General features: G+C 44.7%; 1 protein-coding gene across 1 annotated transcript in view; it reads right to left on the bottom strand.

The window, feature by feature from the left end:
* Positions 1–8,999, bottom strand: part of acox1 (acyl-CoA oxidase 1, palmitoyl) — a 71,828-nt gene extending 62,829 nt beyond the window's left edge. Inside the window, exons 1-2 of the mRNA XM_063030926.1 lie at positions 8,708–8,999; positions 1,963–2,122 (exon numbers count right to left, since the gene is read on the bottom strand). Coding sequence (XP_062886996.1) covers positions 1,963–2,122; positions 8,708–8,816 — 269 coding nt within the window. The 5' untranslated portion in view covers positions 8,817–8,999. The remainder of the gene's footprint in view (positions 1–1,962; positions 2,123–8,707) is intronic.
* Positions 9,000–15,697: the final 6,698 nt, after the last annotated feature.

The following is a 15,697-nucleotide window of genomic DNA, read 5'->3' as shown; positions in this document are numbered from 1 at the left end:
CAGTCTTAAAGTACTTGCTAAGGTCTTGCATATTCACCATCATAACATAATTCACTGCTCACGGAAGGGTCTCAGCCCGAAACATCAACTGTTTATTCATTTCCACAGATGCTGCCTGACCTGCTAAGTTCCTTCAAAATTTATGTGCGTGTTGCTTATAGGTCACTGTTTTAAGCATATGCAATTAACCTGTTTGATCCAATTTATAAAATCTCAAACTAAGTGCCGCGAAGGTCAAAAGGTAAGGTCAGATTATATGAAGGAAACAGACACTATGAAAGAGTCCTATGTTAACATCTTCCATCATTCTCCACAAAGAGGACCTATCTTATGAACAGAATACATACGCATCCATTTCCCCATCTGGGACTAAATTTTACAGTCTATCTATAATTCCATAAGATATAGGAGCAGAAGTAGGCCATTCGGCCCATCGAGGCTGCTCCACCGTTCAATCATGGGCTGATCCAATTCTTCCAGTCATCCTCACTTGCCTGCCTTCTCCCCATATCCTTTGATGCCCTGGCTAATCAAGAACCTATCTATCTCTGCCTTAAATGCTCCCAATAACTTGGCCTCCACAGCCACTCGTGGCAACAAATTCCACAGATTTACCACCCTCTGACTAAAGTAATTTCCCCGTATCTCTGTTCTAAATGGCCATTCTTCAAACCTGAAGTCATGTCCTCTTGTCCTAGAGTGCATCCAATATCCTCAATGTAGTGAAGTAATACAATGACACTAACAATGGATGGAATGCAGGTACTTGGAATTTACTAATTAATAATAATTAATTTGCTAATCAATTAATCTAACAGAGAAGCTGCCTTAATTTCAAACCAAAAGACAAAAGATGTTCTATTTCTAAGTACTCAGTGAAGCCTCAATTTACCACACGTTCCCATATTAACCTACACTACTTAAAATCAAATCTATAATTGCACACCAAGTTCAAATCTGCAAGCGACAGATGGCAATAGAAGTTATATTTAACAATATAAATGTTAACACATCTAACCTAACTTGAATAGCTTGACTTGAATTACTGGGTAGATAAAACTTGAAAAGCTTTCTAGTAGCAGAACTGTAGACTAATTGTCAAGTGGTCAGTGACTTGTTTTTACCAGATTCTATGGCACCAAATGTGCTTTTTTCCCCAAATTACTCTGTAACCTCCGAGGGGCACTGCAGGCAAACAGTATTTTTGGATGCTGGCCGGTGCAAACCACAAGAGTACTCTGACCCACTTCACATCATTCTACTTAAAAGCACACTGGCCTTAAACACCTCTATCATATTTGACTCTATCACCACCCCAAAGGTAACACATTCCAGGGATCCGAAACTTTGTGTAAAAATAAAATGCCCCACACATCACCTTTCAACTTGCACCCATCATCTTAAATCCATGGCCTCTGGTATTAGACATTTCAACCCTGGGAAAAAATATTAGATGTCTACTCTATCTATGCCTCTCATAATCATACAAATCCGTATCAAATCTCCAAATAAAACAACTCAAGTTTGTCCAACCTCTGCTTAGACCATATCCCCTCTAATCCAGGCAGCATCTTTGTAAATGTCTTCTACACCCTCCCCAAAGGCTCAATATTCTTCCTATAATGCAGTGGACAGAACTGAATGCAGTCCCTCAGGTTTATGAAGCCTTCACTCATTTTCAGACCAATTGCTACTTTAGCTTATTTCGTCAAGAAACTATCTGAATATTGAAAACTCAAATTAAGTCTTAAAATCCAACACCATGTAAAGGGTTCTTCCTAACCTGACTCTTAATCACGTTAGCTTTAATTGTAAACTTTCAAGTTCTTTTAACATTTTTAAAAACTTCAACCAGATCCTTCTCCAAAGAACACAAGTACACAGGAACAGGTGCTTTCCAACAAGCCAGTATGCTGGGAGAACGTGTACAAATTGGATCATCGAGCTTTCTACAGTACACACCTCTTGAAGAACATGATTTCCTCTGGGTTTGAGATGGCATTTTCCCGGATCTTTTTAATCATCAGAGAACTCTTCTTCACTGCTACATCATAACGCTCACTATAGGTCATGAAGTTCGGGTCTTCATGTTGGAGCTCAGGATCCTTAAGTGCAAGAGATTCTAAAACAAAGAAAACAAGCATTGAAAGCACAGTTCAAGAAAATCCAATTAGGCATCAAACACAGATTATTGTGGCTGATCAATGTGGAGCTCTGATCATTGGGCCAAGTATTATATGATGGAATTCAGAATGATACCAAGTAAAAATAATTTTTCCACTCAGTATCACTTGCAGTCCACATCATGTACCAGTTACCAAGCCATTCCACTATACAATTATCTCCATAATGAGATCAAAGAACTATAGCCTAAACATTTTTAGGCATACAGGGTAAGATATACCAACTAGTTGAGTGGTGTCACAGTAACAACCTTGCACTCAACATCAGCAAGACCAAAGACTTCAGGAAGCACAAGATGAGGGAACACAAACCAATCTTCATAGATGGATCAGAAGTGGAGAGAGTGAGCAATTTCAAGAACCCTCTGAGGATCTAACCGGGTCCTAACATATCAATGCAGCTATAAAGGCAGCAAGACAGTACTACAATTCATCAGGAGTGTGAGGAGATTCAGTTTATCTCCTAAAACACTTGAAAGCTTCTACAGATATACCATGGAGAGCATTCTGACTGGCAGCATCACGGTCTGGAATGGGGAGGGGTGGGGTAAGTTTACTGCACAGGACACTTACGCATGAATCACAAAAGGCTGATCTGCAGGCGCAATAGGCTATCAAGGCAGCAAATGGAATATGGGCCTTCATTGGTAGAGGGATTGAATTTAAGAGCAGGGAGGTTATGCTGCTACAAGGTACTGGTGAGGCCGCACCTGGAGCATTGCATGCAATTCTAGTCTCCTTACCTGAGGAAGGATATACTGGCTTTGGAGGCGGTGCAGAGGAGGTTCAGCAGGTTGATTCCAGAGATAAGGGGGTTAGACTATGAAGAGAGATGAGTTGCTTGGGACTGTACTTGTTGGAATTCAGAAGAATAAGAGGAAATCTTACAGAAACATATAAATTTATGAAAGGGATAGATAAGATAGAGGCAAGAAAGCTGTTTCTACAGGTAGGTGAGACAAAACCTAGGGGAACTGTCTTCAAGATTCAGGGAGTAGATTTTGGACGGTGGAGCAGACTCGAAGGAGCAGGAGTAGGCCACCTGGCCCAATTTCTTATGTTCTTACGTAGCAAGCTGCAGAGAGTTGTAAAATTAGTCAGCTGCATCATGAGTACTAGCCTCCATAGTACCCAAGACATCATCAAGGAGTGGTGCCTCAAAAAGTGGCTTCCATCATTAAGGACCCCACCACCCAGGACAAGCCCTTTTCTCACTGTTACCATCAGGAAGGAGGTGCAGAAGCCTGAAGGCACACACTCAGTGATTCAGGAACAGCTTCTTCCCCTCTGCCATCCGATTTCTGAATGGACATTGAACCCATGAACACTACCTCACTACTTGTTCTTTTAAAGTCAGTTTTCTGCACTACTTATAATAATTTAGCAATTTTATATACATATATACCTACTGTAATTTATTTATTTTTTTACATTTGTCATGTATTACATTGTACAACTGTCACAAAGACAAGTTTCATGACATATGCTGGTGATATTAAACCTGATTCTGATTTTCTCATTAACTCCCTGGAAACCCATTTAAATGAAGCAAGACAATTTATGGGTTACAGACACAGAGTAGCAAGCAAAGATTAAAGCTACATATTTGAAAGGAAATGAAGTTCCAGGATTTATAGCTAGAGAAATACAAATCAAAGCAGGGATGTTACGTTAAATTCAACTGCTTCGCAGTTTGGGTGCATTGCACAAATGGAGTATTCAAGTTATTAAAGTGTTTAGGAAAAGGGAAAATGAAATACACATCAATATTGAGAAAAGAATCAAAAAGACTTGTTTTTTGGTACTTAGATACACATTTATAGGCATCCATTACTCTCGTGAGACCATGGATTTGTGCCTTGGCAGGTTTCCAGGGCGCAGGGTTGTCTGGAAGACCGGCAGTTGCCCATGCTGCAAGTCTCCCCTCTCCACGCCACCAATGTTGGAAAGATAGGGGAGATACAGCTTGGCACCGGTGTCGTCGCAGAGCAATGTGTGGTTAAGTGCCTTGCTCAAGGACACAACATGCTGCCTCAGCTAAGGCTTCAACTAGCGACCTTCAGATCACTAGACCGACACCTTAACCACCTGGCCATGCGCCAACGCGGTATACATTAAGAGCACAGATACACATTATGATTTGATAGAAGTCTAAATCTGTAAAGGACTTTTAAGAGGTAAATGGAGAGAGATTTCCATGTGGGGGTCTCAAAACTAAAAGTTATTAATATTATAAAGACTGATAAATTAAATAAAGAATTCAAAAGCGCAAACACGAGATCTGCAGATGCTGGAATTTCAAGCAGCACACATAAAAGTTGCTGGCGAACACAACAGGCCAGGCAGCATCTATAGGAATAGGTACAGTCAATGTTTCGGGCCAAGACCCTTTGTCAGGACTAACTGAAAGAAGAGCTAGTAAGAGATTCCTTCCTCCCTCACTAAAGCGGAACAAGTGCTACACATGCCCCCTTACACTTCCTCCCTTACCACCATTCAGGGCCCCAGACAGTCCTTCCAGGTAAGGCGACACTTCACCTGTGAGTCAGCTGGGGTGATATACTGCGTCCGGTGCTCCCGGTGCGGCCTTCTATATATTGGTGAGGCCCGACGCAGACTGGGAGACCGTTTCGTTGAACACCTACGCTCTGTCCGCCAGAGGAAGCAGGATCTCCCAGTGGCCAAACATTTTAATTCCACATCCCATTCCCATTCTGACATGTCTATCCACGGCCTCCTATACTGTAAAGATGAAGCCACAGTCAGGTTGGAGGAACAACACCTTATATTCCGTCTGGGTAGCCTCCAACCTGATGGCATGAACATCAACTTCTCTAACTTCTGCTAATGCCCCACCTCCCCCTCGTACCCCATCCGTTATTGCCCATCCTCTGGGTTTTCTCCCCCCCCCCTCTTTTCTTTCTCCCTCGGCCTCCCATCCCATGATCCTCTCATATCCCCTTTGCCAATCACCTGTCCAGCTCTTGGCTCCATCCCTCCCCCTCCTGTCTTCTCCTATCATTTTAGATCTCCCCCTCCCCCTCCCCCTCTCAAATCTCTTACTAGCTCTTCTTTCAGTTAGTCCTGACGAAGGGTCTCGGCCCGAAACTTCGACTGTACCTCTTCCTAGAGATGCTGCCTGGCCTGCTGCATTCACCAGCAACTTTTGTGTGTTGCTTGCAAAGAATTCAAAAGATTTGTTTTTACTTAGAGAGATGTCAAAATACTGAAAAGAAACTGAGGGAACAATGTCAAAACAGACCAGGACAATTTAAAAGCATAAAATAACATGGAATGAGACTGACCGATTGTTAGATTGGTACTTAACAGCTAGCACAGACAGAATAGGGCAGAGGAAACGTGTCTGGACGAGGGAAAAACATGACATTGTTTAATTGAAGAGATTACAAATGCAGTTATAGAAAAAGGATCTAGCAGACCCTGATTATAAACTACAGAGAAGATGCAGGTAAGGCATACAATTAGGATGGCAAATACAACGTTGGCCGTTATTGCACAAAAACTAAGTACAAAAGTAGGCAATAGTTGTTAAACTGCACAGGGCACAGGTGAGACTGTACTCTAGTGAAATGTTAGCAGCTTCACTTGCTTCCTGACCCACTGTGCATCTCCAGCATTTTTCATTCTCACTTTATAGTCATGATTACTTGTGTAGAATAGATTTAAACTGCAACTTCAGAACGCTGCATAAAACTACATTTTTAAGGTGAAGAAATTGAGAAAATATCTTTGCATAATTTTCTAGTCAACATATTTGCTAACTTTGACCAGAAACCTGACATCTACCAGACTGCTGACCTAATTAGGGTGCTTAGCAACAATACGGTTTACAAAGGGAACCTGATTCACCAGCTGAACTTGTGCCACATTGCAATCCTGCAAATATCCCTGGTGTTCATTTAGAAGAGGTTCAGATGCAAATTTAGCCAATTTAAAAAAAATATTACTTTTACACAAACCATACTCTTGTTAAACAGGTCCTATTCTTCATGTGGAAGCCTAGAATATACTCCATTAATGTCATAGAATTTTCAACAGAACACAAACAGACCATTCAACCATCTTCTCATTAATTCATCAGCACATCCTCTGATTCCTTTCTTCCTCCCATTCTTCCTCCCATTCTTCAACTGTATCCATTTACAATAACATGGTCTCATTTTTAATCTTAATTTTGATAGACTTCTATTGCTCAGAATTGCTAGTTTAATGTTTTCTCAAGTGGAACCACCTTCTCGACTCCATTTAAGGACCTTAGTCAGGTCAGCCTTCAATCTTCTCTTGGCTCCAGAACAATCTTTGTTCAGTTTTTATTTCTTCATTTTGTTATTCCACATATATAGGCATATTTTCCATAACCAAGATTATTTTACAATAAGTTATTTCGGTTCTCAAAGAACCAAAGGAATCATCTGACACCAAGGTAAAACTAAAATGTTACTGTCAGTGAGGAAGGCAGAGTGTTGCAGCTTGTAGAGCCATTGCCTCTCAGCACCAGAGATCTAGGTTTGTAGGTTCACCTGACTTTGGGTGCTCTGTGTATGTAGAGCTCAGTTTCTCCTCTTCACCCTCTGGCTACTTCACCCACCCCAAAGATGAGCTGGTATGTTAATAAACCACTAAGCCTGCATCTCAAGAATGGCAAAGGGATGTTTCTGAACGTAAGGCCAACAAAAATGGGATTAAAGAAGGATTAGTGTAAAAGGGTGCTTTAAGATTGGTACAGATTCACTGAACTGAAGGTACACACAAGACCATCAGATATGAGAGCAGAATCGGGCCATTTTCCATTTCAGCCCCGATCTGCTGCCCTCTCCCTGTATCTCCTCATACCCTGACTAATCCAGAACTAATCAACCTCTGCCTTAAATCTTTGTAAGGATTTGGCCTTCACAGCTGCTTTTGCTTTCTAAAAGAAGAGTCCTCTATTCTGAGGTTACTCCCCCACCACAGGAAACATCCTCTTCACATCCACTCTTTTGAGGCCTTCCAACATTCGATAGGTTTCAATGAGGTCACCCCTCATTCTTCTGAATCCCACTGAGCAGAGGCACAGCGCCATCAAACGCTCTCCATATGAAAAGCCTTTAAGACTCTGATACAAAACATTTCATATAGAAACATAGAAAATAGGTGCAGGAGTAGGCCATTCAGCCCTTCGAGCCTGCACCATCATTCAGTATGATCATGGCTGATCATCCAACTCAGAACCCTGTACCTGCCTTCCCTCCATACCCCCTGATCCCTTTAGCCACAAGAGCCATATCTAACTCCCTCTTAAATATAGCCAATGAACTGGCCTCAACTGTTTCCTGTGGCAGAGAATTCCACAGATTCACCACTCTCTCTGTGAAGAAGTTTCTCCTAATCTCAGTCCTAAAAGGCTTCCCCTTTATCCTCAAACTGTGACCCCTCATTCTGGACTTCCCCAACATTGGGAACAATCTTCCTGCATCTAGCCTGTCCAATCCCTTTAGGATTTTATACATTTCAATAAGATCCCCCCTCAATCTTCTAAATTCCAACAAGTATAAGCCTAGTTCATCCAGTCTTTCATCATATGAAAGTCCTGCCATCCCAGGAATCAATCTGGTGAAACTTCTTTGTACTCCCTCTATGGCAAGGACGTCTTTCCTCAGATTAGGGGACCAAAACTGCACAGAATATTCCAGGTGTGGTCTCACCAAGGCCTTTTACAACTGCAGTAGTACCTCCCTGCTCCTGTACTCGAATCCTCTTGCTATGAATGCCAGCATACCATTAGCCTTTTTCACCACCTGCTGTACCTGCATGCCCACTTTCAATGACTGGTGTATAATGACACCCAGGTCTTGTTGCACCTCCCCTTTTCCTAATCAGCCACCATTCAGGAGTTGGATCATTCAACAATGTCAGGTTCCCAAAAGATCTTGGACAGAATACTTTTGATTACCCTCCCCAAAGTCTCCTCAACTAGGAATTTCAAATTGTGCGCAAATGTTGGAGAGATTCCATGACAAGGTCTGAGAAAACGGGATGGATGTCATCCATCAGACAGGGAGGTCAGAGTTCCAAAATTCAATGGAAGCTATCAAGTTACTCAGAAAACACACCTGTACCAGGCTGGTTCCAGATTGTGCTGCTAACCCACACGATAAATAGATAACCTGTTTTATTTTTATCTGTGCTGAATATGGCTGTTAACTGTTCACAGAGAACAGAGAAACTCTAAGGTTTTAATTTAACTCCAAACTGCAAGCTTCTAATTTCTGGTAGCAGCGCTTGAACACAGAGTGCATGGGGAAAAGTAAGTGACGGTGGAAATCCACTGAGAGGAAGTCTCCGCACTCTTAGAGACTGCGGGACCCGCAGCAGCAACGGCCCCTACAGACAGCGACAAGGTGAAGTGTGAGCGAGGAGGCGGACAGGGGAAGACCATCACCCAGCCCCTCATCGGAGGCCGGACCGCGGGCCACCCCGCACTCTGCGGCTGTGTCGGGGGCCGACGGCGGCCCGCCTCTCACCGATCTCCCGACGACGCCGGGTTTTCTCGGGCCCGCCATCCAGGAGGTGCGTGAGGCTCTCGGTGAGGAAGGTCGCCGACTCGCGCTCCCTGCGTAGATCCGGATTCATGGCGGCGGCGGCGGCGGCTCCCCCGCTTCCCGAGGCCGCAAACAAACACTGCCACAGTGAGACTGGAGCTCTCCTTAAAGTGGTAATGCCCGCCGCGGTGCCGGGACGGGCGCCCTTCTTAAAATGGTAATGATCTATTGAATTTTCAATTATTTATTTGGAGACACAGCACCATGACGGGTCCTTCGACCTAATTAGCATGACACCAATTGACCTATTAACCGGTAAGTGGAAAAGTCCTCCTCAGAGGATGGGACCGACGCTCTCCTTAATGCCCTCTTCTGGTGCTGGTGGGGGACCAGCGCTTTCCTTAAAGGTATAATGTTGATCCCAAAGAACTCCTGATGTTCTGACATTCCACAACATTCAGAAATTCACTGACAGTTAACAGATTCATTCCCAAAAGTTCTTGGCAACCATGTTTTTTTTTCCCTCTTAAAAATTAACTTTATTCATGGGAATGTCAACACAGAGCATTCAAGTCAATATTTTCATCATGATATGTTATTTCATTTACTTTACATTGGCACATCAGTTTTCATTGTTATACAACAGCCAGTTCCTGTAGTTTGACCATCGATTGTGGAATTGTGGGAGGGCTACACTACACTAGCACATTGTAAACAACATACATCAAAGTTGCTGGTGAATGCAGCAGGCCAGGCAGCATCTATAGGAAGAGGCGCAGTCGACGTTTCAGGCCGAGACCCTTCGTCAGGACTAACTGAAGGAAGAGTGAGTAAGGGATTTGAAAGCTGGAGGGGGAGGGGGAGATGCAAAATGATAGGAGAAGACAGGAGGGGGAGGGATGGAGCCAAGAGCTGGACAGGTGATAGGCAGAAGGGGCTACAAGAGGATCATGGGACAGGAGGTCCGGGAAGAAAGACGGGGGGGGGTGACCCAGAGGATGGGCAAGAGGTATATTCAGAGGGACAGAGGGAGAAAAAGGAGAGTGAGAGAAAGAATGTGTGCATTAAAAAGAGTAACAGATGGGGTACGAGGGGGAGGTGGGGCCTAGCGGAAGTTAGAGAAGTCAATGTTCATGCCATCACTCAGGTTGGAGGAACAACACCTTATATTCCGTCTGGGTAGCCTCCAACCTGATGGCATGAACATTGACTTCTCTAACTTCCGCTAGGCCCCACCTCCCCCTCGTACCCCATCTGTTACTCTTTTTAATGCACACATTCTTTCTCTCACTCTCCTTTTTCTCCTTCTGTCCCTCTGAATATACCTCTTGCCCATCCTCTGGGTCACCCCCCCCCCGTCTTTCTTCCCGGACCTCCTGTCCCATGATCCTCTCGTATCCCCTTCTGCCTATCACCTGTCCAGCTCTTGGCTCCATCCCTCCCCCTCCTGTCTTCTCCTATCATTTTGCATCTCCCCCTCCCCCTCCAGCTTTCAAATCCTTTACTCACTCTTCCTTCAGTTAGTCCTGACGAAGGGTCTCGGCCTGAAACGTCGACTGCGCCTCTTCCTATAGATGCTGCCTGGCCTGCTGCGTTCACCAGCAACTTTGATGTATGTTGCTTGAATTTCCAGCATCTGCAGAATTCCTGTTGTTAGCACATTGTAAAGACTGAGAAGAGTGTATGTTGGTGGCACTTGGTTATGGACAGATCAGTGGGTTTTGGTACAAAAATATTGAATACGCTACTTGCTGTGTGTGGTGGTGGTAGAATTGGTTGAAACAGGGCTGCGACGTGAATGCTTCTACCTTGGCCCCAGTGCACTTGCTCTATGCTATTCCACTGCTGAATACACCTGCCCTGCATGGGGAAGATCTACTCATGCTAAGAAGCTAGGTGCCGTTCTGAATGCAAGCTGCCGACTTATCACAGGTTGTTTAAAACCAACAAACACCAACAACCTGGTGGGTATTGCCCCCCCCCGATATAAGAAGAACGGTAGCCAGCAAGAAAGGATGACTCCGTCAAACATCAGATGAGGGGCACCCTCTACATGGTCATACACCTATACCCAGCCACCTAAAGTCAAGGAAGAGCTTTGTGAACAGTGTTGTTCCATTACAGTCAACCCCATCTGAAGCCCGCATCACCTTGTGGAAAGACCGGATCGCCAGTCTCAAACAACCCCCAACGATGGAAATTCCACCAGAGGAAAGCCTTCCCCCAGGAGCTGATTGCCACTGGGCAACCTGGAAGTGCCTTAACAGACTTAGGACTGGTGTAGGTCGTTCAAAGGTGTCACTAAGCAAATGGGGATATACAACCAGCCCGACAACTTGTGAGTCTTGTCATCTTCAGCAGTTTTCTGATGACTCTGCCATAGTTGGATGCATCAGCAAGGGAGATGAGGCTGAGTACAGGGCTACGGTAGGAAACTTTGTCACATGGTGTGAGCAGAATTATCTGCAGCTTAACGTGAAAAAGACGAAGGAGCTGGTGGTAGACCTGAGGAGAGCTAAGGTACCGGTGACCCCTGTTTCCATCCAGGGGGTCAGTGTGGACATGGTGGAGGATTACAAATACCTGGGGATACGAATTGACAATAAACTGGACTGGTCAAAGAACACTGAGGCTGTCTACAAGAAGGGTTAGAGCCATCTCTATTTCCTGAGGAGACTGCGGTCCTTTAACATCTGCTGGATGATGCTGAGGATGTTCTACGAGTCTGTGGTGGCCAGTGCTATCATGTTTGCTGTTGTGTTCTGGGGCAGCAGGCTGAGGGTGGCAGACACCAACAGAATCAACAAACTCATTCATAAGGCCAGTGATGTTGTGGGGATGGAACTGGACTCTCTGACAGTGGTGTCTGAAAAGAGGATGCTGTCCAAGTTGCATGCCATCTTGGTCAATGTCTCCCATCCACTACATAATGTACTGGGTGGGCACAGGAGTACATTCAGCCAGAGACTCATTCCACCGAGATGCAGCACAGAGCGTCATAGGAAGTCATTCCTGCCTGTGGCCATCAAACTTTACAACTCCTCCCTTGGAGGGTCAGACATCCTGAGTCAATAGGCTGGTCCTGGACTTATTTCATAATTTACTGGCATAATTTACATATTACTATTTAACTATTTGTGGTTCTATTATTATTTATTATTTATGGAGCAACTGTAACAAAAACCAATTTCCCCCGGGATTAATAAAGTATGACTATGACTATGACTATGACTATGACTATGACTATGACTATATGGAATTGAACCACAAACTATGCAACATTGAGGAGGGACTTGATAGAGGTATTTAAAATTATGAGGGGGATAGATAGAGTTAACATGGATAGGATTTTTCCATTGAGAGTGGGGGAGATTCAAACAAGAGGACATGAGTTGAGAGTTAAAGGGCAAAAGTTTAGAGATAACATGAGGGGGAACTTCTTTACTCAGAGAGTGCTAGCTGTGTGGAACGAGCTTCCAGCAGAAGTAGTTCAGGCAGGTTCGATGTTGTCATTTAAAGTTAAATTGGACAGCTATATGGCCAGGAAAGGAATGGAGGGTTATGGACCGAGTGCAGGTCGGTGGGACTAGGTGAGAGCATGAGTTTGGCACGGACTAGAAGGGCCGAGACGGCCTGTTTCCGTGCTGCAATTGTTATATGGTTATATGGTATGTGATTATATCTCCTGCAATGCCCATCACTAGAGGAACCCTGTACTGTTGCAGATCTTGCGGAATTCAACAACAAGGCGCAAAAATATGTCCAGTTCTGGCTGGGCCATGTATAGACTGTCTGTGGACACGATAAGAAGAAGAAATGGGTTTTGGGAAGACAAGCAGCATGATTCATCGGCTTGATGGTTCTCCTGCAGCAGATGGTATTAGAGAGAGTGTGCCCCTGGGTAGAACCCACAGGGAACTGGATTTTCAAAAGGCTTTTGACAAGGTCCCACACAGGAGATTAGTGTGCAAACTTAAAGCACACAGTATTGGGGGTAAGGTATTGATGTGGATAGAGAATTGGTTGGCAGACAGGAAGCAAAGAGTGGGAATAAACGGGACCTTTTCAGAATGGCAGGCAGTGACTAGTGGGGTACCGCAAGGCTCAGTGCTGGGACCCCAGTTGTTTACAATATATATTAATGACTTAGATGAGGGAATTAAATGCAGCATCTACAAGTTTGCAGATGACACGAAGTTGGGTGGCAGTGTTAGCTGTGAGGAGGATGCTAAGAGGATGCAGGGTGACTTGGATAGGTTAGGTGAGTGGGCAAATTCATGGCAGATGCAATTTAATGTGGATAAATGTGAGGTTATCCACTTTGGTGGCAAAAACAGGAAAAGAGATTATTATCTGAATGGTGGCCGATTAGAAAAAGGGGAGGTGCAACGAGACCTGGGTGTCATTATACACCAGTCATTGAAAGTGGGTATGCAGGTACAGCAGGCGGTGAAAAAGGCGAATGGTATGCTGGCATTCATAGCAAGAGGATTCGAGTACAGGAGCAGGGAGGTACTACTGCAGTTGTACAAGGCCTTGGTGAGACCACACCTGGAGTATTGTATGGAGTTTTGGTCCCCTAATCTGAGGAAAGACATCCTTGCCATAGAGGGAGTACAAAGAAGGTTCACCAGATTGATTCCTGGGATGGCAGGACTTTCATATGATGAAAGACTGGATCGACTAGGCTTATACTCATTGGAATTTAGAAGATTGAGGGGGGATCTTATTGAAACGTATAAAATCCTAAAGGGATTGGACAGGCTAGATGCATGAAAATTGTTCCCAATGTTGGGGAAGTCCAGAACAAGGGGTGACAGTTTGAGGATAAAGGGAAAGCCTTTTAGGATCGAGATGAGGAAAAACTTCTTCACACGGAGAATCTGTGGAATTCTCTGCCACAGGAAACAGTTCTTCACACGGTGAATCTGTGGAATTCTTTGCCACAGGAAACAGTTGAGGCCAGTTCATTGGCTATATTTAGGAGGGAGTTAGATATGGCCCTTGTGGCTAAAGGGATCAGGGGGTATGGAGGGAAGGCTGGTGCAGGGTTCTGAGTTGGATGATCAGCCATGATCATACTGAATGGCGGTGCAGGCTCGAAGGGCCAAATGGCCAACTCCTGCAGTTATTTTCTATGTTTCTATGTGACACACAACCTCTTGGCACACACCTCCTTGGGGCAATGGCGTTTGCTGGAAGGCAATGGGCAGCAGTTTCATTTCCAGACAAGAGAAAATTTGCAGGTGCTGGAAGTCTGAGCAACACACACAACATGAGCTCAGTAGGCCAGGCAGCATCTAGTAAAATAGTACATTCGACGTTTCGGGATGAAACCCTTCAGCAGGACTGGTGAAAGAAAGATGAGGAGTAGATTTAGAAGGTCGGTGGGGGGGGGAAGGAACTCAAGGTGATAGGTGAAACCTGAAAGGGGAGGGGATGAAGTAAAGGACTGGGAAGTTGATTGGTGAAAGAGACAGGAGGACATGGAAGAAAGAAAAAGGGGGAGGAGCACCAGAGGGAGGCGATGAGTGGGCCAGACAATAAGGTGAGAGAGGGAAAAGGGGATGGGAAATGGTGAAGGAGTGGTGGGGTGTGGGGGGCATTACCAGAGGTTTGAGAAATTCATGTTCATGCTATAAGGTTGGAGGCACCCACATGGAATATCAGGTGTTGTTCCTCCAACCTAAGTGTGGCCTCATCATGACAATGGAGGAAACCATGGATGGACATATTGGAATGGAACAAGAAGTGGAATTAAAATGGGTGGCCACTGGGAGATCCCACTTTTTCTGACGGACTGAGTTTCATTTGCAGTGTAGTTATCTTTGGGGTAGCAGGGCTGTCCACACACTCTGACCACACATGAAGGGTCCAATAGGGTGGGATTTCTCTTCAAGCAAAGTCTTGGTACTTACTGAAAGGTATGGGTGATGGCTGTGTCACAGAATTCTCAAGCAGAGACTCAGAATAAAAATTCACTCTCATGCAATTGATGTAACAATTTTACCTTTGTAAAACTGATATTTCTTGCTGTACATGCAGATGATATGGCTTTACATTACAAAAAATGTAATACAATAGTTTTCTAGGAATGTAAACCCGCTCCCCCTCCCATATAACACAGGGGTTGCAAGCACTGGTACTTCTCCCAAATGTCTTTGACTTGGGGAGCCATACCATAGTCTTTTCCTGCAGGGCTCCACAAACATTCTGTGCTAATCATTAGTGATCAAAAGATCAAGAGTCAAGCAGCACAGGGAAAAGGCCTTTGGTCCAACTGGTCCATGCCGACAAAGATTCCCGACTAATCTGCCCCCACTTGCCTATGCCTGGCCCCTATTCCTCTAACCTTTTCCATGCACCATTTACATGTTGTTAATGTACCTGCCTCAACCATTTCCTCCAACAGCTCATTCCATTTATTGACCACCCTCTGTGTGAAAAGATATCCCCCTTGGCTCATATTAAGCAACACACATCAAAGTTGCTGGTGAACGCAGCAGGCCAGGCAGCATCTCTAGGAAGAGGTGCAGTCAACGTTTCAGACCCTTCGTCAGGACTAACTGAAGGAAGAGTTAGTAAGAGATTTGAAAGTGGGAGGGGGAGGGGGAGATCCAAAATGATAGGAGAAGACAGGAGAGAGAGGGATGGAGCCAAGAGCTGGACAGGTGATTGGCAAAAGTGATATGAGAGGATCATGGGACAGGAGGTCCGGGAAGAAAGACAAGGAGGGGACCCAGAGGATGGGCAAGGGGTATAGTCAGAGGGACAGAGGGAGAAAAAGGAGAGTGAGAGAAAGAATGTGTGTGTAAAAATAAATAACGGATGGGATACGAGGGGGAGGTGGGGCATTAGCGGAAGTTAGAGAAGTCGATGTTCATGCCATCAGGTTGGAGGCTACCCAGACGGAATATAAGGTGTTGTTCCTCCAACCTGAGTGTGGCTTCATCTTTACAGTAGAGGAGGCCG

This window comes from Mobula hypostoma, chromosome 22 (assembly GCF_963921235.1).
Source record: "Mobula hypostoma chromosome 22, sMobHyp1.1, whole genome shotgun sequence".
Lineage (NCBI taxonomy): Eukaryota > Metazoa > Chordata > Chondrichthyes > Myliobatiformes > Myliobatidae > Mobula > Mobula hypostoma.
The sequence above is the reverse complement of the archived record's forward strand: the minus strand, read 5'-3'. Positions and strand labels throughout refer to the sequence as shown.